At 46.3% G+C, this 25,163-nt stretch overlaps 1 protein-coding gene across 1 annotated transcript in view; it reads right to left on the bottom strand.

The window, feature by feature from the left end:
* SIRT1 (sirtuin 1) overlaps positions 1-22,423 on the bottom strand; it is a 36,389-nt gene extending 13,966 nt beyond the window's left edge. The window contains exons 1-5 of the mRNA XM_069753447.1: positions 21,806-22,423; positions 18,022-18,135; positions 10,101-10,342; positions 8,745-8,897; positions 7,583-7,730 (exon numbers count right to left, since the gene is read on the bottom strand). Of these exons, the coding sequence (XP_069609548.1) occupies positions 7,583-7,730; positions 8,745-8,897; positions 10,101-10,342; positions 18,022-18,135; positions 21,806-22,124 (976 nt within the window). The 5' untranslated portion in view covers positions 22,125-22,423. The remainder of the gene's footprint in view (positions 1-7,582; positions 7,731-8,744; positions 8,898-10,100; positions 10,343-18,021; positions 18,136-21,805) is intronic.
* Positions 22,424-25,163: the final 2,740 nt, after the last annotated feature.

The following is a 25,163-nucleotide window of genomic DNA, read 5'->3' as shown; positions in this document are numbered from 1 at the left end:
TGGTAATTAAATTATTAATGTGTTACAGTAAAAAATTGCCTGAGCAATTCAATGGCCGACCAATGTGTAAAACTAAACATTACCTGACCACTGTGCAAACTTGAACAATACTTGACCAACTCAATGGCCCCGACCAATGTGTGAAAGCAAACCGTTTCCGCTCTACAAAATGTACTGCCAGAGTCTTAAGGTACCGTCACATTTAGCGACGCTGCAGCGATATAGACAACGATGCCGACCGCTGCAACGTCGCTGTTTAGGTCGCTAGGAGACGTCAAACACCGGCAACGCAGAACGATGCAGGAGCGATCCAGTGACGTACTTATCGTTCTCGCTGGTTGTTCGCTCCATGAAAAAACATTGCAGGCATCTTTGCTTTTGCTGTCAAACATAACGAATCACGCCGACCTGACGACCAAATAAAGTTCCGGACTTTCAGCAACGACCAGCGATGGCACAGCGGGATCCTGATCGCTGCTGCATGTCAAACACAACAAGATTGCTATCCAGGCTGCTGCAACGTCACGGATCGCTGTCGTTCTCATTGTAAAGTTGCTGAGTGTGACGGTACCTTTAGGTACGATTCAACTCCAGTCAGTCACTCACAAAAAAAAAAAAAAAAAGTAGCAAGAGAAGCAGCAAAACCTGCTTTTCTGGTCTGGGTACAAATGGGGAATCAAAAGTGGCTACAGATGCTGGGAATAAAATTCTCAGGGACATGTATTTTATTATTATTTTCCAAGTGGTCTAAATTTGATAAATAGTGCTACAATCATTAGCCTGGTGGGCACAGAGCACATTATCTATTCTTAGTAGGAATCCATAATAATTTATATTCATTATTGGTTTTTGAACTGGAGTTACAGGTCCCTGAGAACTTTATTCCCAGCATCTGTAGCCACTTTTGATTCTCCATTTGTATTAATTTGTATCCAGGCCAGGTTGCACTATGCTATAGGAATAAGCGCAACAGATTTTTTCATATATATCTAGTCTCTGTGTACCTTCACAGTTCTTTCATACAGATCTGTGTATTTGCCTGCAGATTTTCCTACTCATTTCTTACACTGACCTATCTGAGGAGCGCATGTGTATCTATCCAATCCTTAAAACCTGCTTTTTGCCTGCAGCTTTTTTTTTTTTTTTTTCCACTGCCAAGAGATCACGTTTTGACTTTAGCAAAAAAGCAACATTTGAATATAACCCAACTGTTGTTTCAGGAGAACTTGTAGCAAAATGTGTGACTTCTCCTCTATAGAATTTTACAAGCACCAAATGCATCTCAGGAATGTGAATAACTGTCCGAATCCTCACTCAATACAGATTTTGAAAATGTTACCCTTACAGAGGCAAGGATCAATATAGGAGGCACACATTTCAGTGATAAAATATATTATTGTTTCTGGTGTTCATGTGTACTATTGATTTATGAAATCAAACAAAAAATTGTTGCTCTTCAATTAGCAATTTAATTGGTTAGGAATAAATCTCTTTCATTTTAAACGGTTTTATAATCAGGTAAAAAAAAAAATATATATATATATATATAGATAGATAGATAGATAGATAGATAGATAGATAGATAGATAGATAGATAGAGATATATATATATAGATTTTTGTGTACTGACCGTAAAATCCTTTTCTCCGAGCCGATCATTGGGGGACACAGACCATGGGTGTTATGCTGTTGCCACTAGGAGGACACCAAGTTGAAACAAAAAGTTAGCTCCTCCCCTGCAGTGTACACGCTCCTGCTGGCTCCCAGAGAACCAGTTCGGTGCAAAAGTAGTAGGAGATCATAAACTTCATATCAGATTAAAGAAAAACCAAGCGCAAGCCAAAAGATTAACAGGGTGGGTGCTGTGTCCCCCAATGATTGGCTCGGAGAAAAGGATTTTACGGTGAGTACACAAAAAATCCCTATTTCTCCTACGCCTCATTGGGGGGACACAGACCATGGGACATCCCAAAGCAGTCCCTGGGTGGGAAATCACATCACAGATCTAATCCCATGTACCGACTAAAGTTGCGCTACCGCCGCTTGCAGAATACATCTGTGAGGGGCCGATTGTGAAGTCTGAGAGCATAGGCTGTATCAACTTACAGCCTTGCAGACCTGTTGTGCTGACTGCTGATGCCGAAAGGCACAAAAAAAAAACAAAACGTGTACCGACCGAGTAGTGTGCCATAATCCCCACTGCGAAAGGCCTGTCTCTGACGCAGTAGGACATCTGAAAAGCTAAGTGAGACCATTTAGTATCGTAGCCCTGAAATGGCTAAATGGTGCCTGAGACTCTCAGGAAGCACAGATAGGGTGTCCGACCTACTGAAGGGCGCCGTCTTCTAGATGCACCTTCAGAAAGCCTTTACTATGTCCAGGGTGTGAAAGGTTCATTCCACCAGATGTACCGGAGCTGGAGAAGAAAAGAGAGAAGGACAAAGTCCTTGTTAAGGTGGAAAGAGATAAACCACCTTGGGAAAAAACAGAGACCGTAGATGATTTGATGACAGCCTTGTCCTAGGGGAAAATCAGGAAGGAACGGAACTCGACCGAACAGAGTGGTAGCTCTGAAACTTGGTTGATACACAGCGCAGCGAGAAGAAACAGACGACTTCAGAGACATCCTGCAACGGTTTGAAAGGTGTCTGTTAAAGAGCACCCGGGACCATATAAGGTCTCAGGGCTCTAAATGCAAGCTATAGGGGGATAGCACATGGGAGATCCCCTGAAGAAATTGCTCACTTACAGAATGGAAGTAACTCTGCACTGGAATAAAACAGATAAGGCCAAGTTCTGGCCTTGGAGAGGGACAGAGAGAGAGAAAAAAAAAAAAGCTGAGCGCCAAACCTGATTCCAGACCAGTCTGGAGAATTTCCCAAATTGGAGGGAACAGAGAAGACATGAGGACGTCCTGACAAAAAACAGACGTTGGCAGAGCAGATTTGGATGATCCGGCAGTCGCCATAGGACAGACGACTATCTGCACTAAATCTGCATATCATGCCCAGCGTGGCCTAACCTGGGCGACAAGGATTACTGGGGTCCCCTCTGCTCAAGTCTACCTAACGACTCACGGAAGTAAAGGAAGCAGGGAAAAAAAAAGGCATGTACGGAAGATGAAACTGAAGCCGCGGAGAGACCCGTGTATGCCCCTTGATGGTTTATGGATCCCTAGACCGAGCTCTGAAGTGGAATACCTTGGCGTTCAATCTTGAAGCCATCCGATCCACGCCCAGAGTCCTTAAATGAATATATTTCTGTCGAACGGCCTACCACTGTCCCAAGGCGAGACCTTGACAGCTAGGAAAAAACTGCCGTCTGGGATATGGACTGCTAAAAATACTGAGTGGTTCCTCTCTGCCCATCGGGCAATATGGGCTACCTCGTGCATGGCCACCCTGCTCTGGGTACCCCCTTTAATGATTGATACATGTAACAGCCGTGGCTTTATCCGATTGAATTCGGATGGGGTGACTTGTCAGGAGATAATGGAACTGCTGCAGGGCTATCCTGATTGCTTGGATTTCCCAGACATTAATCGGAAGGCTCGACTCCCGAGTTGATCAGCGCCCCTGAGCCATGAGGTGCCCAAGACTACTGCCCAGTCAAGGAGACGGACATCGGTAGACACCACTAGCCATTAAACCGGGAGAAAATATTTTCTCTGGAAGAGAGACGGCCTCAATGTCCACCACCTGAGAGGTTGCCTGATCCGCCGGGGCATGCAGCACCGGCGATCAAGGAAGAAAACGGGTTCATGCTGCAGAAACGGAGATTCAACTGAACGAAAAAGACCGTTTCCATTGCTGTCACCATTTTGCCCCAGTGCCATCATAGCAAACCAGATAGAATGACGGAGTGAGTGGTTAAGTGCGTGGGCTTGGGAAAATCCGAATATGTAGGAAAAAACACCCCGTTGTCGATGGATGTTAGAAACGTCCCTCTTTTAATCGAGTGAGCATGATCCTTTGGTGGGATCTGATGCCAAGACTCCAGATTGCAAGGCTGTAGAACTAACCACTGAACCAACGTGCTTTCATTAGAGATGGAAGAATTATCCCAGTCAGGCTGGTGAAGACCCTGACCGATAAGAGGAAGGATCATGAAAGGACTGCATCGCTGTGGTCAGTGATGCCATGGGCTGTGACAGCGATGAAGCCCACTTGGGGGGGGGGGGGGGGGAGCGGGGTATAGTGAAGTCTAGATCCCAGCCTCAGTACAATGAGGCTGAAAGACAGAATACCCCATGACCTGTTAATCTCATGCATCCTTTGCAGGGAAAAACAACGGGGTCTCAGGGATAGAGAACTTACCCAGGGCTGTTGCCCAATGGTGCTGCAGGTCCGATAAACTAAGGTGGGATTTTGACCCCAGGACCCCATGCAGACAAAGTAATGAGCGAACGTCAAACAGATTTGAGTAGAATATCTTGAGCCCCTTGTAAATCTATGGTGTCCAAATTTCTACACCAAAAAAAGTCAGCTTCACTCTAAATAAACGGCCACTCTGGAAAGAAGAGATGTCAGAGACTTTTTTTTTTTTTGCACACAGAGTCCGTTTTCTATTCAATGAGCCAAAAAAAAAAACAAAAAAAAAACCAACAAAAAAAAAAAACCTTCTGAACGTGATGGTATCCGCCGCTGATGGCTAGCTGCGCTGCACTGCCTCCAAAAAGGCAACCACGATACCATGGCTTTAGCTACCTCTGCCACGGCATACGATGGATAATGCTGAACCAGAGGTCTCAAAGATGGGGCGAGTCAGTCTCTGACAGTCCATGGATGATCTATCTTGGCCGGATGGAGGATTCTGAATACCGAAACGAATACTGGCAGGTTCACCGCAGGAGATTCAGCTCAATCTTTCCACAGATCAAAACAGGGGGGTACCATGCCTCAAGAGGGTGCTGACCCTTGAGACGTTTAACAGGTTGCTCTCAGCGCTGGTTAAGTATAACCCGGACCTCCGGGTGAATGGTAAACGCTGTATGAGGGTGATTAGTCCTCTTGAAGGGCACTGTGTATTCTGGGACAGAACCGCAATCCTCGTCAACCTTTAGAGTCTGATTGACGAGCTCAATATGCGAGTCCCTCATTTTCTGGAACTCTGGTGAGTGCAGATCCGGGAAACATCCAATTCAAACTCAAAGTCTTGTTCTGCAAATCACTGGTGAGGGAGAGCGAGAAACAGAGCTCACGGACGCCAAGGCCCGAGATTGCTTGGGTAATCGTCCCACGGATCCGATTTCTAGACGCTTGTACGGTTCTAGAATACTTGCGGCCACTGCTAGCCGATGACTCCAGTGTAGGAGAGGATCCATTTATATCAGACCTGCTAATCGCTCCGATCCACAGAATTCAATCTCTTTTGGACGGATAAGCCATGGATTGCTTCATTGACGATGCCCCTCAGGGGAACTAGGTACACCGGGACTGGGGAGATGGAGGTCTCCTGAACGCATTTGAGGGCGCGGGTTTTGCAAGTTAGATAAAACTAAGTCTTATTGGACCCTTTGGGAGCTTGGACCATGATGTCATGGCGCCTTTAAGGAAACTGCATGCAGAGTCGTTGTAAATGCCAAACTGTCACCCCTGTGAGTCGGCCCCAGAAATACACCCTCGCTGCCAGCGTCGCAACAGACCGCCTGTCCAGTGCTGCTGGTCTAGGACCATGGTACAGGGAGAAAGGGGTCACCCTCAATCCGCCATCCCTTTAATAGGGAGGTGGAGAGGGACTTACACCTCGGCCGAAGCCGGGGACTAAATTTTTGCGACCGGCGCGTTACCTCAGGTGTTAAGCTGTCAGTTCCGGAGGATTTAGCTTACCCAGGTCCTGCTCTTGTGTCCCCAGGGAAGGTGTCGGTGTCCTTACGCCTCGCAGCGCTTCTGTTACTGTCACCGCTGTCAGGAAGCCAGCTCCGTTCCTGAGGTGTAGAAAGATGGCCGCCGAGAGCAGGAGGGGCGCCTCTCGTTTAGTTTAGGACGAGAAGCGCCAGAAGGTTGGGTGGCGGCGGTGGGCGGAGCCATGAAAAACACGGCCTAGGCCGGCTAGAAGCCGCGGACTAAATTTGTGAAGCAAACAGACGAATAAAGCGGTGTAAAACGCCGCTGGACGCCGTGACACCGCTCCCCCAGAAACCAGGACCCCGTCTCTGCGTGCCAGCCACAGTCATACTTACACTTTGAGGTGATGTAGCTGGTGCAGACCAGTTGCAGTGTGGCTGGTCGTGGGACTTCACCCTTAATACACCATCCCCATAGTCAGGGGAGTGGAGAGGGACTTTCTGCCTCCTTCCATCATCCGCTTTCAATCAGTGGTCATGCAGTGGGGGCTGCACGGACGCCATAGTGGGACCTCTGTTGTCCATGGAACAGGGTAGAATGTCCGGCATTAGGCCTGGCTCCAGGAGAGGATACATAGAGGCGACACTATGTGGTCGCCTGTTGCTGGTGTGGGGAGATCGGGACCGTGAAGGAACCGTCGCCCCTGAAGTGAGCTCAGGCATGGCTTCCCACATCGCAGGAGAGGGTACAGGGAAGAAGTCTCCGCGTTCTAACCTGTTGATGATTGGAAGGAGATCGGGGCCTTGAAAGGATCCGTCGCTCCCTTCCCTCCGTTAATTAAAAAATAAAAATTTGCAGAAAAGTAAAAATAAAATAAAAATGTTGGGGTCTGAACTAGACCCAAGTGCCTCCTACAGACACAAAGCAAGAACTGGTTCAATTAGAGCCAGCAGGAGGGTGTACACTGCAGAGGAGGAGCTAACTCTTTTTGTTTCAACTTAGGCCTCGTTCACACTTCCGTCGGCAGTGTCCAGTCTTAATGCGTCGCCGAGACGTAGCGACGTATGTTTAGAACATAGTGTTAAAACGTACGCAACGGTTCCAGCGGATGTGCCGCCTGAATTTTTATAGTGTAGAAGTAGGATTCCGGGGACGAGAGAGAGCGAGAGTGACTTTTTCCCGGACATATTCAGAGTGGAAAAACGGGATACGTCGCTGGATTCCTGTGTTTGACGGTCAGCAACGGAACCTGCGTCCATAGGCTTCCATTATAGCTGACAACAGACAGCGCAGACCCGTTGCTGAGCGATTTTCATGACGTGCAGAAAATACGTTCCTCTGAACTTTTTCTCCGCACGACGGACCGCTATTTTCCGACGGATCCAGTGCACGACAGATGAAACGGATGGACATCCGTCACAATCCGTTGCTAATACAAGTCTTTGGGAAAAAACAGGATTCTGCAGAAAAATTAGCAGGATCCTGTTTTTTCAAAACTCAACGGATTTCGACGGGAGAGAAGACAGTATTGCGGTATCAACAAGCGTTACCCTGTTGAGGGATCTCTGTATAGTGTTGTGTGTCTCTGTCTGGAGTATCAAGGCAATCAATGTATCATACAACAAGTTTCCTTCACACATTGACTATACATGTAGTATGACAACCGAGCAGCAGTCTTCCTCAGCAGTTTCACTGTCATTAGATAATTCTCATAGGACTCTGCCAAACTGTACAACAAGCATATGACCCATTGAGCAGTAATTGCCTCACATGGCAAATGCATCACAAATCCTCACCATGACATTGTATAATCCGCTGAATGCCTGCAACTTGCTCCAGTGTATCTATATTCTGAGTATAATTTCTAAGCAGTTTTCCCTCTTTATCCAGCATAGCAATAAATTTGTGGCAGAGAGATGGTTGAAATTGGCCAGGAAAGATTTCCTAAAATGAGGGTGAAAAAAAACAAAACGAACATCATTAGATGTTAGAAAATAGTCAACTACACATCAACTGCTGTATATTTATTGCCGTTCATCAGAAAATACAATGAGCCATTTTCCATGTAAGACTCCTGGCATTATATTACTGCAGACTGATTATATTATGACTACCTCTGCACCGCTCCATTGACTTTACTGGAGGGTAACTGTAGAGACACAGCCAATTCTATGCTAATAATAGAGTTCTTGGGATCAGTGGGTGATCATGTCAGATCCCCCACTGATCCCAACAAGGCAGATGTCCAGTCTCTATTCCCAGAGCAGAATCTCCCACCAAGACTATTATGGAGTAGCATCAATGTGATTGGATTATAACTAGTATTTATGACTGCTCGGAGATTTAGTTTTCATCCCGGCAGCTGAATGATTTACAGCTATTAGCTTTCTTGATTACATGTGGGGATTCCCTAGCAACCAGGCAACCCCCACATGTACTCAGCCTGGCTAGTAGCTGTAAATCATTCAGCTGCCGTGATGAAAACTAAATCTCAGAACAGTCATAAATACTCGTAGGTCACCCGAACAACGAGTATATTCACTCATCACTAATTATAACATGTATATATTTTTGGGAGATCTCACCAAAGGCTTTTGTAGAATTTCATAATTTTGGTCAGATAACCTGACCATATATATGATGCTTCATAAAAGCCTTCCAGTTAGAGAACAGGCTAACCTAAAAAAAGAAGAATTTTTTTTAATTTTCTTATAACTGAGCAAAAAGATTAGAGTTTTCCTGGCACGGCATCCAGTATGGCCCTCCATGACAGTGGGACTTGTGCAGTCTTTAATTCTAGGCCAGCATACCGGGTATGTTAGGTGTATAATGGCGCAGAAGTGACGACAGCACAAGAGGACTAGACTGAATGCTGGACCATGTAGCACCAAATCATTTTACTTAACGTCAATATTGTTTTTTCCAGAAAGGTAATACATTTTGGAGGTAAAATCCCACCTTAGCAAATTTAAAGAATGGTCTTGGATCCTTTCTAAAATACTCAATATCAAACATGGCTTGAGGATTTGGAAGGTCTGGAAAATCCACTGCAAGACGTGCATAAATGCCATCCCTTGATCTGAAGTCTGGTATGCCACATGAAACTGAAACCTGTATGAGGTGATAAATGGAAAATGTGTAATGTTATCCTCAAATGAGCTGCAGGTATTAAAGACACTTGTCACAAAGACTGAAACTGAACAGAGGTGTAAGGAGAAGAGCTGGAATAAATGTCTCAGCCTATTGCGGTCATCTCAGCTCGGACCAGTGACCCTGGTACTACTGCGGTACCGGAACTACTATTAACCCCTTACCGACATAGGGTGTAATAGTACACCGATGTCGGTATCCACCGCTTTGATGTGGGTTCCAGCGGTGAGCCCATATTTTTTCCGGGACAGGTCAGCTGTTTTGAACAACTGGCATGTGCCCGCAATAGCAGCGGGTGGAATCACGATCGGAATTTTTTTTTTCACCACTTAGATAAAAAAAAATAACCTAGCCATGTTTGGTGTCCATGATCTCGTAATGACCTAGAGAATCATAATCGCAGGCCGGTTTTAGCATGTAGTGAACCTACTAAAAAAGCCAAAACAAAAAAGTGTGGGATTATACTTTTTTTGGCAATTTCACAGCACTTGGAATTTTTTTCCCCGTTTTCTAGTACACGATATGGTATAACCAATAAAACCAATGGTGTTGTTCAAAAGTACAACTCATCCAGCAAAAAATAAGCCCTCACTTGGCCATATTAACAGAGAAAAAAAAAAAAGTTATGGCTCTGGGAAGGAGGGGAGTGAAAAACTAAAACGCAAAATCGAAAAAAGCTCCGGGGGTGAAGGGATTAACTTTATCACCCCCTCTTCACTGTCATAGCTAGGATTTGGCCAACAGCTGTCTTATATGTATGTCATCCAATGGGCTTATGCTCTGGGTTATATGGAGCCATAATGTGGAAACTGTAACAGTCATGATCCATAACTGTACTTCTCATTGCCTCTAATTTCATAGAGTCCCGAGTCTAGTGGATGGTCTCACCCAGACAGTCCTAAATGTATGAGCATTCTACAGAGACTTCTATCCGTTAACATTTAGGACCACCTACTGGACTTTCAAGCCAAGAATAAGCAGAGTGTTAAATAAATATGAGAAATAATATAGAGTCTTTCCTAGAAAAAAAAAAATAAAATACATATCACTCTGCTCAACTCTTCCACATTCAATGTGACCAATTTGTACATCTAGGTCTAGGTTTTATGTGTATGATGGCCAATTTATTTGTTCATACCTTTTTAAATCAATAAAGCTACTTACCCCAGCTCCAGTCAGAACCATTATTTTCTTGCTTTCTTGAAGTAACTTCAAAGCATCCTCCATAGTATTAATGTCCTTACGTTTTTTCCTTTTTGGAGGGTCCGAAAGTATATTGATAACAATCTGCCACAGGGTCATATCATCCAGATCTGGAGGTGCAACAGAATCGGGAAGCAGATCTCTCAGAATGGTCCTAGGATCTGTGCCCATCATAAGGTGACGCTGAACAAACGTGTATGGTCCTGCAGATGGTTTCCAAAAAAGTACACTTATTGAGCAGTCATATCTTCACCACAATAATTAACTCAAGCACACTTAGCCTTTTAATAACAGTCTTTCGGGTCCTTAAGAACAAGAGCTACTTCTACAACCAGCACATTTCAAAAGCTGTAACTTTTTGCATCAACAGGTCCTATAGAATGTGGGTGAGCAGTAATTTTATAGTCACCATTTGAGAGTCTATATCAGGGGTCCCCAACTCCAGGCCTCGAGGGCCGCCAACAGTGCAGGTTTTCAGGATTTCTTTAGTATTGCATCGGTGGTAATGTGATCATCTGCACAGGTGATGATTCCAACCCCTGTGCAATACTAAGGAAATCCTGAAAACCTGCACTGTTGGCGGCCCTCGAGGCCTGGAGTTGGGGACCACTGCTCTATACTGTAAATGGGATATTCCCGTATCACACTTATGACACTCCTGGCAAACCCATGGGATACTCCGTATGTGTACAGCAGATGCAAATCGCACCAACAGGACCTGTGTCTACTTTGAGCATGTAGCACTGACAAGTGCCGCTGTCAGTGGAGCAGTGGTCAGAATAACAATTTATTCCTATGGAAATTCTGACCACCTCTCCTCTAAAACCTGTGTGCAACAGTGCCCTGTGCTTCTAGAAAAATATAAACATTTCTCATTACTAGACAGACGTGAACATTCCTATACTCTATTCATGAGGTGGCACCATACTAAGGCTATGTGCACACGTTCAGGAATTCATGCAGAAAATTCCTGAGAATTCCGGACATTTTCTGCATGAAATCCGCAAGAAAACCGCATGCGTTTTTGCCGCGGTTTTGCCGCGGTTTTTTCCGGACACTTCCCAATGCATTTTGGAGTGGGAAATCCGCAAAAAAAACGCAAAAAGATAGAGCATGTCCGGATTTTGCGCGGTATGCGTTTTTTTTGCAGAAAAAAACGCATCATGTGCACAAAACATGCGGAATTCATTCTAAATGATGGGATGCTTATTGTATGCGGTTTTATAGCGTTTTTATCGGGAAAAACCGCAACGTGTGAACACAGCCTAACAAAGAAAATGCTACTCTTCAATGCATCATTTTGTTAACAGCCAATACTCAAATATTTGTGATTTCTCATGACATATACAGTGGATATTACACGTCAGAGTGGGCAAACCTCTTTAACCCCTTCCCGACCCATGACGCCACGTAGGCGTCATGAAAGTCGGTGCCATTCCGACCCATGACGCCTATGCGGCGTCATGGAAAGATCGCGTCCCTGCAGATCGGGTGAAAGGGTTAACTCCCATTTCACCCGATCTGCAGGGACAGGGGGAGTGGTAGTTTAGCCCAGGGGGGGTGGCTTCACCCCCTCGTGGCTACGATCGCTCTGATTGGCTGTTGAAAGTGAAACTGCCAATCAGAGCGATTTGTAATATTTCACCCATTATAACGGGTGAAATATTACAATCCAGCCATGGCCGATGCTGAAATATCATCGGCCATGGCTGGAAATACTAGTGTGCCCCCACCCCACTCCTCCGATCTCCCCCCCACCCCCCCGATCTGGCCGGTACACTGCTCCGGCTCCCCTCCGTCCAGTGCTCCGCTCCCCCCCGTGCTCGTGTCCGCTCCCCCCGTGCTCCAATCACCCCCCCGTGCTCCAATCACCCCCCCTGCACTCCGATCCACCCCCCCCCGTGCTCCGTTCCACCCCCCGTGCTCCATTCCAGCCCCCCCGTGCTCCGTTCCACGCCCCCCGCGCTCCGTTCCACCCCTCCCGCGCTCCGATTCCCCCCCCCGTGCTCCGATCCCCCCCCCCCGTGGTCCCCCCCCACCCTATCATACTTACCGATCCAGCCGTGGTCCCGTCCGTCTTCTCCCGGGCGCCGCCATCTTCCAAAATGGCGGGCGCATGCGCAGTGCGCCCGCCGAATCTGCCGGCCGGCAGATTCGTTCCAAAGTGCATTTTGATCACTGAGATATAATCTATCTCAGTGATCAAAATAAAAAAAATAATAAATGACCCCCCCCCCCTTTGTCACCCCCATAGGTAGGGACAATAAAAAAATAAAGAATTTTTTTTTTTTCCACTAATGTTAGAATAGGGTTAGGGTTAGGGGTAGGGTTAGGGGTAGGGTTAGGGTTAAGGTTAGGGCTAGGGGTAGGGTTAGGGTTAGGGGTAGGGTTAGGGGTAGGGTTAGGGGTAGGGTTAAGGTTAGGGGTAGGGTTAGGGCTAGGGTTAGGGCTAGGGTTAGGGTTAGGAATGTGCACACGTATTCTGGTCCTCTGCGGATTTTTCCGCTGCGGATTTGATAAATCCGCAGTGCTAAACCGCTGCGGATTTATGGCGGATTTACCGCTTTTTTTCTGCGCATTTCACTGCGGTTTTACAATTGCGATTTTCTATTGGAGCAGTTGTAAAACCGCTGCGGAATCCGCACAAAGAAGTGACATGCTGCGGAATGTAAACCGCTGCGTTTCCGTGCAGTTTTTCCGCAGCATGTGTACAGCGATTTTTGTTTCCCATAGGTTTACATTGAACTGTAAACTCATGGGAAACTGCTGCGGATCCGCAGCGTGTGCACATACCTTTAGAATTAGGCTATGTGCACACGGTGCGGATTTGGCTGCGGATTCGCAGCAGTGTTCCATCAGGTTTACAGTACCATGTAAACATATGAAAAATCAAATCCGCTGTGCCCATGGTGCGGAAAATACCGCGCGGGAACGCTGCGTTGTATTTTCCGCAGCATGTCAATTCTTTGTGCGGATTCCGCAGCGTTTTACACCTGTTCCTCAATAGGAATCCGCAGGTGAAATCCGCACAAAAAACACTGGAAATCCGCGGAAAATCCACAGGTAAAACGCAGTGCCTTTTACCCGCAGATTTTTCAAAAATGGTGCGGAAATATCTCACACGAATCCGCAACGTGGGCACATAGCCTTAGGGTTAGGGTTGGAATTAGGGTTGTGATTAGGGTTAGGGGTGTGTTGGGGTTAGTGTTGTGGTTAGGGGTGTGTTGGGGTTAGGGTTGTGATTAGGATTATGGCTACAGTTGGGATTAGGGTTAGGGGTGTGTTGGGGTTAGTGTTGGAGTTAGAATTGAGGGGTTACCACTGTTTAGGCACATCAGGGGTCTCCAAACGCAACATGGCGCCACCATTGATTCCAGCCAATCTCGTATTCAAAAAGTCAAATGGTGCTCCCTCACTTCCGAGCCCTGACGTGTGCCCAAACAGTGGTTTACCCCCACATATGGGGTACCAGCATACTCAGGACAAACTGCGCAACAATTACTGGGGTCCAATTTCTCCTGTTACCCTTGTGAATCTAAAAAAATGCTTGCTAAAACATAATTTTTGAGGAAAGAAAAATGATTTTTTATTTTCACGGCTCTGCGTTGTAAACGTCTGTGAAGCACTTGGGGGTTCAAAGTGCTCACCACATATCTAGATAAGTTCCTTGGGGGGTCTAGTTTCTAAAATGGGGTCACTTGTGGGGGGTCTCTACTGTTTAGGCACACCAGGGGCTCTGCAAACGCAACGTGACACCCGCAGACCATTCCATCAAAGTCTGCATTTCAAAAGTCACTACTTCCCTTCTGAGCCCCGACGTGTGCCCAAACAGTGGTTTACCCCCACATATGGGGTATCAGCGTACTCAGGAGAAACTGCACAACAACTTTTGGGGTCCAATTTCTCCTGTAACCCTTGGGAAAATAAAAAATTCTGGGCTAAATAATTATTTTTGAGGAAAGAAAACGTATTTATTATTTTCACGGCTCTGCATTATAAACTTCTATGAAGCACTTGGGGGTTCAAAGTGCTCACCACACATCTAGATAAGTTCCTTTCAGGGTCTAGTTTCCAAAATGGGGTCACTTGTGGGGGGTTTCTACTGTTTAGGCACATCAGGGGCTCTGCAAACGCAACGTGACGCCCGCAGAGCATTCCATCAAAGTCTGCATTTCAAAACGTCACTACTTCAATTCCAAGCCCCGGCATGTGCCCAAACAGTAGTTTACCCCCACATATGGGGTATCACCGTACTCAGGAGAAACTGGACAACAAATATTGGGGTCAAATTTCTCCTGTTACCCTTGGGAAAATTAAAAAATTCTGGGCTAAATAATTATTTTTGAGGAAAGAAAACGTATTTATTATTTTCACGGCTCTGCATTATAAACTTCTATGAAGCACTTGGGGGTTCAAAGTGCTCACCACACATCTAGATAAGTTCCTTTGGGGGTCTAGTTTCCAAAATGGGGTCACTTGTGGGGGGTTTCTACTGTTAAGCCACATCAGGGGCTCTGCAAACGCAACGTGACGCCCACAGAGCATTCCATCAAAGTCTGCATTTCAAAACGTCACTACTTCACTTCCGAGCCCCGGCATGTGCCCAAACAGTGATTTACCCCCACATATGGGGTATCACCGTACTCAGGAGAAACTGGACAACAACTTTTGGGGTCAAATTTCTCCTGTTACCCTTGGGAAAATAAAAAATTGCAGGCTAAAAGATCATTTTTGAGAAAATAATTTTTTTTTTTATTTTCATGGCTCTGCGTTATAAACTTCTGTGAAGCACTTGGGGGTTCAAAGTCCTCACCACACATCTAGATTAGTTCCTTTGGGGGTCTAGTTTCCAAAATGGTGTCATTTCTGGGGGATCTCCAATGTTTAAGCACACAGGGGCTCTCCAAACGTGACATGGTGTCCGCTAATGATTGGAGCTAATTTTCCATTTAAAAAGCCAAATGGCGTGCCATCCCTTCCGAGCCCTGCCGTGCGCCCAAACAGTGGTTTACCCCCACATATGGGGTATCAGCGTACTCAGGACAAACTGGACAACAATATTTGGGGTCCAATTTCTCCCATTATCCTTGGCAAAATAGGAAATTCCAGGCTAAAAAATCATTTTTGAGGAAAGAAAAATTATTTTTTATTTTCATGGCTCTGCGTTATAAACTTCTGTGAAGCACCTGGGGGTTTAAAGTGCTCAATATGCATCTAGATAAGTTCCTTGGGGGGTCTAGTTTCCAAAATGGGGTCACTTGTGGGGGAGCTCCAATGTTTAGGCACACAGGGGGCTCTCCAAACGCGACATGGTGTCCGCTAACAATTGGAGCTAATTTTCCATTCAAAAAGTCAAATGGCGCGCCTTCCCTTCCGAGCCCTGCCGTGTGCCCAAACAGTGGTTTACCCCCACATATGAGGTATCGGCGTACTCGGGAGAAATTGCCCAACAAATTTTATGATCCATTTTATCCTACTGCCCATGTGAAAATGAAAAAATTGAGGCGAAAATAATTTTTTTGTGAAAAAAAAGTACTTTTTCATTTTTACAGATCAATTTGTGAAGCACCTGAGGGTTTAAAGTGCTCACTAGGCATCTAAATAAGTTCCCTGGGGGGTCTAGTTTCCAAAATGGGGTCACTTGTGGGGGAGCGCCAATGTTTAGGCACACAGGAGCTATCCAAACGCGACATGGTGTCCGCTAACGATGGAAATAATTTTTCATTCAAAAAGTCAAATGGCGCTCCTTCCCTTCCGAGCCTTACCATGTGCCCAAACAGTGGTTTACCCCCACATGTGAGGTATTGGTGTACTCAGGAGAAATTGCCCAACACATTTTAGGATCCATTTTATCCTGTTGCCCATGTGAAAATGAAAAAATTGAGGCTAAAAGAATTTTTTTGTGAAAAAAAAGTACTTTTTCATTTTTACGGATCAATTTGTGAAGCACCTGGGGGTTCAAAGTGCTCACTATGCATCTAGATAAGTTCCTTGGGGCGTCTAGTTTCCAAAATGGGGTCACTTGTGGGGGAGCTCCAATTTTTAGGCACACGGGGGCTCTCCAAACGTGACATGGTGTCCGCTAAAGAGTGGAGCCAATTTTTGATTCAAAAAGTCAAATGGCGCTCCTTCCCTTCCAAGCCCTGCCGTGCGCCCAAACAGTGGTTTACCCCCACATATGAGGTATCAGCGTACTCAGGACAAATTGGACAACAACTTTCGTGGTTCAGTTTCTCCTTTTACCATTGGGAAAATAAAAAAATTGTTGCTAAAAGATAATTTTTGTGACTAAAAAGTTAAATGTTCATTTTTTCCTTCCATGTTGCTTCTGCTGCTGTGAAGCACCTGAAGGGTTAATAAACTTCTTGAATGTGGTTTTGAGTACCTTGAGGGGTGCAGTTTTTAGAATGGTGTCACTTTTGGGTATTTTCAGCCATATAGACCCCTCAAACTGACTTCAAATGTGAGGTGGTCCCTAAAAAAAATGGTTTTGTAAATTTCGTTGTAAAAATGAGAAATCGCTGGTCAAATTTTAACCCTTATAACTTCCTAACAAAAAAAAATTTTGTTTCCAAAATTGTGCTGATGTAAAGTAAACATGTGGGAAATGTTATTTATTAACTATTTTGTGTCACATATCTCTCTGGTTTAACAGAATAAAAATTCAAAATGTGAAAATTGCGAAATTTTCAAAATTTTCGCCAAATTTCCGTGTTTATCACAAATAAATGCAGAATTTATTGACCTAAATTTACCACTAACATGAAGCCCAATATGTCACGAAAAAACAATCTCAGAACCGCTAGGATCCGTTGAAGCGTTCCTGAGTTATTACCTCATAAAGGGACACTGGTCAGAATTGCAAAAAACGGCAAGGTCTTTAAGGTCAAAATAGGCTGGGTCTTGAAGGGGTTAATCACAGTAAATCACACTTAACACCTTCCAAACTAGTCGATTTACCATTTTTAGTTTGTTTTTTTCCTCCCATAATTTTTTTAATTATTTCCAGTGACGACTGTATTTGGGCTTGTTTTTTTAACTCAAAAATTAGAAAAAAATTAAACTGCACAGAAATAGTAAAAAAAAAGAAAGGAAAAAAAACCTACAATTTGGTTTTGGGGCTAGATATTAAAACCTTGAGAACATTCATGTCTGGTTACAGCTTGTGGTCCAGCTTACGAGTATGTGCACACATTGCGGATTTGCCTGCGGATCCGCAATGGATTGGCCGCTGCGGATCTGCAGCAGTTTTCCATGCGGGTTACAGTACCATGTAAACCTATGGAAAACCAAATCCGCAGTGCCCATGCTGCGGAAAATACCGCGCGACAACGTTGCGGTTTATTTTCCACAGCATGTCAATTCATTGTGTGGATTCTGCAGCGTTTTACACCTGCTCCTCAATAGGAATCCGCAGGTGTAAAAACGCAGCGAAATCCGCACAAAAAACAAAAACAATGCAAATCTGCGGATTTTACGAAAAAACTGGGTGGAAAAGTCCACACAGAAATCCGCAACGTGGGCACATAGCCTACATCTAAAGCCCATAAAAGCTAAAGGGTAAAGGGGCAAGCTGCTCCGTGGGTTGCCATAGTCCTTTTATTTAAGGGATCAGTAGGGGATTAGGTATGAGAAGTGGTCTAAGTCCACCTACGCTTTGCACAAGGTACATCCAAAAGGATAGGTCATATTTTACCTCTTAAATCAAAAAGAAAGCAGATTGCATAAACGGCCACCAGTAAGTTTGATGTACTACGGTGTATATCTGCCAGCCCCTTGGCTTACAGAACAGTCGTTAGGAGGCCACATTATCCTAACAGTTCAGAGGCCTACAGGGACTAGAACGTACAAATATCTGCACTCCAGACACCAGAATCTGTACCTATACAGGGCTTGGGAGTCCAATCACTGGAACTGGCGTGGGAAGCTCTATCATCTTCATCACTGTCACATGAATGGAATCCACCAACAAGCTCATCATCTAGGTGAATACTTTCTGCAAAAAGGAAAGTGAAAATGAGATACGGTAAGTACAATTAAAGCACCTGCTGCAGTGATGCTTCCGATCTAAGGTCCCTATCCACCCGCCGACGTCTTCCCGCAGCACCATCTTGTGACAATTTCTGACTGACCGGAAGTCAAAGATAATGGTCACAAGCTCTCAATGCAAGGCTCTCACACTTGCATTGAAAAGTGACCTCTGCCTCATCCAGCTAACACTGGAGCGATCTAGCATGTCACAAACTGGTGAAGATTGGCCGGAGCAGCGGTGATAGAAGGTGAAGGCAGAAGCAAGCAAATGAGAGTAGAGGCAGAAAACTTAGAAGCATCACATGAAAGAAACAAAGGGGCGCCAATTTTCTCACGTTTTCTGGTGATAAACCTGATAAATACAACTTCTTCTGGGAAACTGCTGAAACACTTAGATTAAACGCACGACTATAGTGGGGGAAAAAAAAAAAAACCCAAGCCCCACACTGGAGTGGTGCTCTAAAGGGGCCATCCACTACTTATATAACCCTTTCTCAATCATCATGTTTCCACCAAGTAAAATAATACACCTGTACTAATCTCCGTTGCGGGCGCCGTTCCAGGGGTGTTGGCATCGGCTCTCCCGTGGCTCGTGTGACATTTCACTGCCATATCCTTTGGACATAACTAATAACGGGAGGAAGTAAGAGTTGCTGCTCTCACTGCCTCCATTCAGAAGTCTTACCAGGTCTTAAAAGGTGTACTCCAACATTTTGTTTGGCTTAAAGTGAACCTGACAGCGAATACATACTGCCAATCCATAGGCAGAAAGTATCAGGCACTGGCTGCATGATCTTGGCCAGGAACGTTTGACTCTGAGATGCTGCGGCGTTTCAGAGAAAACCATACTTTAATAGCCGATGATGACCGAGACTGCGCTATAGAGTAGTCGGAAGGACAGATCCCTTGCCTACACGAGCACATGAGGGCAGAGACCTGTCAATCCTGGGCAACGGGCGAGGAGAAGCCGACATGGACCGCCGCTTGTCTACACTAGTCTCCTGGGCAAATTGGTCCCCAGCAGCTTTTGAAGCATGTTTCTTTCTGAAACACCGCTGCATTTCAGAGACAAACATACCTGGCTGACATTATACAGCCAGTGCATGATACATGCTGCCCACCAATGGATAGCATGTGTTAGATGACAGGTTCACTTTAAAGGTATTTTTGAAGTCATGGTGCACGGTGGCGCAGTGGTTAGCACTGCAGCCTTGCAGCGCTGGAGTCCTGGGTTCTAATCCCACTCAGGACAACATCTGCAAAAGAGTTTGTATGTTCTCTCCGTGTTTGCGTGGGTTTCCTCCGGGTTCTCCGGTTTCCTCCCACATTCCAAAGACATACTGATAGGGAATTTAGACTGAGCCCCATCGGGGACAGTGATGATAATGTGTGCAAAACTGTAAAGCGCTGCGGAATATGTTAGCGCTATATAAAAATAAAGATTATTATTATATGAGGCACATTACCGCTGCTCCCAATCAGTTTACTGTTTAGAGGTAAGCAGCACTCATCATATGTAAACAGTGTTTCTCTTGATTGAGGTCCATTTAAACATAGAGCCATGATTGTAGGGTGCATCTGATTTCTGGGAGCCGACCCTTTAATCTCTGGGACATAAGCAGCCACTGGAGGAGTCTGACAGCAGCACTCTCAGAGAACAGATCAGTGCTCGGCCTACGGAGCTTCCCTGTGTATGGAGGAATCTGGAGAGATCGCTGCTGGAGGAATCATTGTTAGGCAGACAGCCATCTGTTGTGTCTGGGGGGCATTAGACAAGACAGTCTAAGGCTACGTTCACACTAGCGTTGTGCGCCGCTGCGTCGGCGACGCGACGCACAACGCACCGAAAAACGCGTGCAAACGCACGCAAAAACGCTGCGTTTTTCGACGCGTGTGTCGTTTTTTGACGAAATTCGGACGCAAGAAAAATGCAACTTGTTGCGTTTTCTTGGTCCGACGCTAGCGTCAAAAAAGACGCACGTGTCGGAAAACGCAACAAGCAAAAACGCATGCGTCCCCCATGTTAAACATAGGGGCGCATGACGCGTGCGTCGCCGCTGCGTAGCCCGACGCTAGCGCGACGCACACTAGCTGAACGCTAGTGTGAACGTAGCCTAAGAATTTACCATCCAGGATGGTCTAAGCTGACCACGACCATTACACAGGATAAGTAAGGGTGCCCCTAGGGCCACTGTTGTAACTTGTAGGTTTATCAGGCACTCTAAAACGAAATCTGTCAACAGGTTTTTGCCACCGAATCTGAGAGCAGCATAATGTACTGTAAGGGCAGAGAATCTGACTCCAGCAATGTGTCTTATGGAGCTGGTTATTGTAGTTTTGATAAAATCAGTGTTTTATCAGCAGGAGATTATCAGCAGAGGACTAGTAAACCTGCTGGCAGGTAGCCATGAGCTTTGTATTAAACCACAGCTTTCTGCATACACTGTATATGTGCAGAAAGCTGCCAATCAGTAATCTTGGCGGGATTCTTCAGGGCTCAGCATTCAGAGAACTGCAGCAGATTAAACAGGGATTTTATCAAAATGACAGCAGGCAGCTCAGTAAGTGACACATCGCTGGAATCCAGGTCTTTTTCTCTACATCATGGTGCTTGTAGATAGGGTAGCAAGAATCTGGTGACAAATTCCTTTTAACCCCCACTCTTAAAGGGGTTGTCCAGACCCTTGTAATTTTTAACCAAGACAATGGAGTAATATGATAAACTGAGTATACGTTAATCCTGGGCCCCAGAGATGACATCGTAGTATGCTGTGATTGCATCGGATCGCCCTCACCCATACAAGTCTATGGGTGCGTGCAAAACATCGGATTGCACTCGGATGTCATCCAAGTGCAGTCCAATTATTGTGGAAGCCGGCAATGGAGAAGATTAAATTACTTTGTCTTCAGATCTCTCATGCGAGACAATCGGATCACAGTAAGGCTACGTTCACACTAGCGTTATGCTAGTTTGCGTCGGGTTTGCGTCGGGTGACGCAGCGGCGACGCACGCGTCATGCGCCCCTATATTTAACATGGGGGACGCATGCGTTTTTGTTTGTTGCGTTGTGCGACGCATGCGTCTTTTTTGCCGCAAGCGTCGGACCAAGAAAACGCAACAAGTTGCATTTTTCTTGCGTCCAAATTTCGGCAAAAAACGACGCAGCGGCGCACAACGCGAATGTGAACGTAGCCTTAGAGGACATCGGATCAGATTTGGACAGATTTTGAGCCAGTGTCATTAGCATCATGAGCCCGACTATCTCGCACGAGTGAGTATACAGGACCTCACCGGCCGCGGCCCAGTCCAGCGGCGGCAGCCGTCATCACCAGCACCCTGGGGGGAAACCCAATAAATTGCAGCTTGTCTTATTCTGCTGACAGTAAATGTTGATCATTTTACTTGCATGATCCAATATGAGAAAACACTGGAATTTATGAACTCAGAGAGAGGTTGCAGGAATCCCCAGGGCAGCGCTGTATGGAGAATGAAGACTAGATACAAACATCCATCGAACCACATCAAAGAGGAAAAAAAAATAAATACAGTGGGCAGGACATCGCATGCGATCATATCGGCCGACAGGTGTCGGCTGCAGCGCCCTCCGGCGGCGGGCAGTGATGGCGGCACTCACCTGCACAGTGCGAGCTCTGCTCGGCGGCAGCGTCGCCTCCATTGTGCAGCTCCTCCGCTGCGTCCACCCCCACCAGGCCAGGAAGCGCCGCGCTATTGTGCGCCTGCACCCCGGCCGCCCTCTCCGCGGAGGCCTCTCCGTCACGGAGGCTGGAAGGCGCGGACGACAGTGGTAATCTCCATCCGCTCTCGCCCGGTACCGGCAGCCCGCCATTACCCGCGTCTGTCCGCGGCTTCTTGGCGACGGGCGCGCCGTTTTCTATTGGCAGAGAGAAGAGAGAACTGGACTGGAGACAGCCCAGCCGAGCCGCGTCCGCCATCTTCCCGCAGCCCCAAGTAGGAGGCGCCCGGCAGGAGCTGAGGGAGACAGCCGACACACGTGACACGTCTTCCACCAATGGCAGCCGCTCCTCGTGACGTAAACAATAACAAACTTCATCACGTGGAAGATGTAACGGGGCAAGCACCGGAGAGAGGCGGGCGGGGAGCGAGACGTGCAGGCCCCGGGACTGGCAGCGCCTCACTGGTGGCAGCGCACCGGCTGTGCCTCACAGGAGCCCTGCTGTGCTGCCGCAATTACCGGGGCCGGGCCACTCCTTGTGTCACGTGACCACAGGACAGCTGGGAAAGCGCGGAGAACCCGGATGGGAAGAAGGCAGCGCAAGTGTCACGTGATCCTGAAGACGATGATGAAGACGATGATGAAGATGAAGTTGTTTTTTATTCAGCAGTTTCTTATCGCCATTCTTTTTACAGGTTTAATAACAAGAGAATCGATCGCAAAAACAAAATGTAGTGAAGTGCCATGATGTGAACACACAAAACTGGGCATCAAAGTGGGGGCATCGGAGGGGGCTAACAAAATGATCCAGATTTTCCTGCACTGGGGGGCAAACATTCACTTTGGCCCCCATCTACTATATGCTATGTGAAAAACCAGCCCTCGCTAGCCGGCTGTGGGCATGAGAATTGCCTATGAGTGGTTGTGAGGACCCCCAGAAGCCGCTCGCCCGATCCTGACAGTGAGGCGACTGTATTGTTAGGGATGGCGTGCCACGGTGCTGAACGTTATTATGGTCCTAGCATAACTGCAGATGTCCTCACCCTAAACTGGTCACATGACACAATCATTTATGACACAAAAATTGTGTAATGAGCGAGGCCCAACTTATTTTGTAAACCAGAGGAGAGTATGGACCCCTAAAATATAACTTTTAGTATTACCAAGTTAAAAAATCTTTGTAAACTCTCATTAACATCATCAATTAGTGGGTGTAAATCCAATACACATCTAGTGACAGGATTGTACTCCAATAACAGAGTGACCCTTCACCAGGAGTGAGTGCAGTCTATCACACCCAATTGTCCCCTACAGGAGACCCTACCTGTCAGCGGAGGTTGGCACCCTAATGTTAATGGTCTGGTGCCCCCGCTCCTCAACTGCTGTCCCTTTAGGCCCTAAGCCTCCCCTACTGTAAAGTGCAGTGCAGGTAGTATTTACCTCCAATAGGTAATCACATTTTTAAGTCCTTAGACCATCACTGGTATAGATTGTAGTGTAGGTAGTAATAGACAATTAGATATTCACCTTGCTCCCATCTACCTCTCCAATTCCCAGTTGGGGGCTCTCTAATGCTCATAAATATACTAGATACAGATCAATATGAGTCAGAGAAAAACAATAGGGCAATCATAAACACTATCCTGAATAAATTCAATGTACTTAGCTTGTGACTATTTTTGACAATCCCTTATCAGGAAGTAAATCCCAATGCGTTTCCTCCCATAACCCTAGCCCCAACCTGAACCCAATCCTAGCCCAACCCCAACCCTAACCTAGCCCAAACCCTAGCCCAACCCTTATCCCAGCTCTAACTCAAGACTCAACCTTAACCCTAGCTCAACCCTAGCTCTAAGCCCAACCCTAGCCCCAACCTTAACCTAGCCCAAACCCTAGCCCAACCCTTACCCCAGCTCTAACCCTAGACCCAACCCTAGCCCAACCCGAACCACAGCTCTAACCCTAGACCCAACCCTAACTCAACCCTAACCCTAGCTCTAACCTCAACCCTAACCTTAGCTCTAATCCCAACCCTAGCCCCAACCCCCTGATGGAGAAAAGGAAATCATTTTTATTATTTTTACCTAGCTAAGGGGATGTTAAACGGGGGTTTGATTTACTATTTTTTTTATTTTGATCACTGTGATAAGGTCTATCACAGTGATCAAAATGAACCAATAGGAGAAATCTATTGTTGCCTGGTGCCGGCCGGCAGATCTCGGCATGTGCACTGCACATGCAGACACTATTTTCTTCCCGGAAGAAGAGGCCGAGGGCCAGGGGACATCACCTGGGGATGGAGGTGCCAGAGGTACCGGGGGGGGGAAGGGTAGGTTCTCGGGGGACCCCATTTCTCTCTCCTCTGATGTGCTAGATCATATCAGAGGAGAGAGAAATAAATAGGAAATTGGACTTTTTTTTGTGGTCGCCGTTATTCTGTGAATAACAGTGATCGCAACACTGGGGACAGTAAAAACCGAACCGAATCATGTTTTCCGGGGTCTCAGCTACCCCTGATAGCAGAGCCCCCGGAGAATTTCTGATGCTGGGGGGGGGGCGCTATAACCTTATTTATCAGCGCTGTTAAAAAGTGGTGTTGAGTACTCTTAACTGTCACCGTTGAAGGCGTTTTGACGGTCGTTAAGGGGTTAACAACTGGAGCAAGGTCAGAGAAGAGCTATCAGGGCGGTGAGCGGACAGCAGAGTATGTCCTACAAGGAATGGTTAAAGGATCTGAGAATGTTTGGCTTGCAAAAACTAAGGCTAAGAGGAGACTTAATAGCCATCTACAAATATCTGAAGGGATGCCACAGTGTAGAGGGATCATCCTTATTCTCATTTGCACATGGAAACACGAGAAGTAAAGGGATGAAACTGAAAGGGAGAAAATACAGGTTAAATATTAGAAAAAAAAACTTTTTGACAGTGAAGGAAATCAATGAGTGGAACAGGCTGCCAGGAGATGTGGTGAGTCCTTCTTCAATGGAAATCTTCAAACAGATGCTGGACAGACGTCTATCTGAGATGGTTTGGTGAATCCTGTGCTGCATTGAGCAGGGGGTTGTGCATGATGAGATGGTTTAGTGAATCCTTCATTGAGCAGGGTTGGACACGATGACCCAGGAGGTCCCTTCTAGCTGCAACATAAACTGATTCTATCACCTGGTGGGCCTCATAGATACCAGGTGGTCGAGAGGTCCCTGAGGAAGCCAGGGGGTGGTACATCTCCATGCGGGGATGCCCAGCGGGAGCCTGAGTCCCAAAATTAGGGTAACAGAGCCACCACTGGGGGGAGTCC

The sequence above is a fragment of the Ranitomeya imitator genome, chromosome 2 (genome assembly GCF_032444005.1).
Source record: "Ranitomeya imitator isolate aRanImi1 chromosome 2, aRanImi1.pri, whole genome shotgun sequence".
Taxonomy (NCBI): Eukaryota; Metazoa; Chordata; class Amphibia; order Anura; family Dendrobatidae; genus Ranitomeya; species Ranitomeya imitator.
The sequence above is the reverse complement of the archived record's forward strand: the minus strand, read 5'-3'. Positions and strand labels throughout refer to the sequence as shown.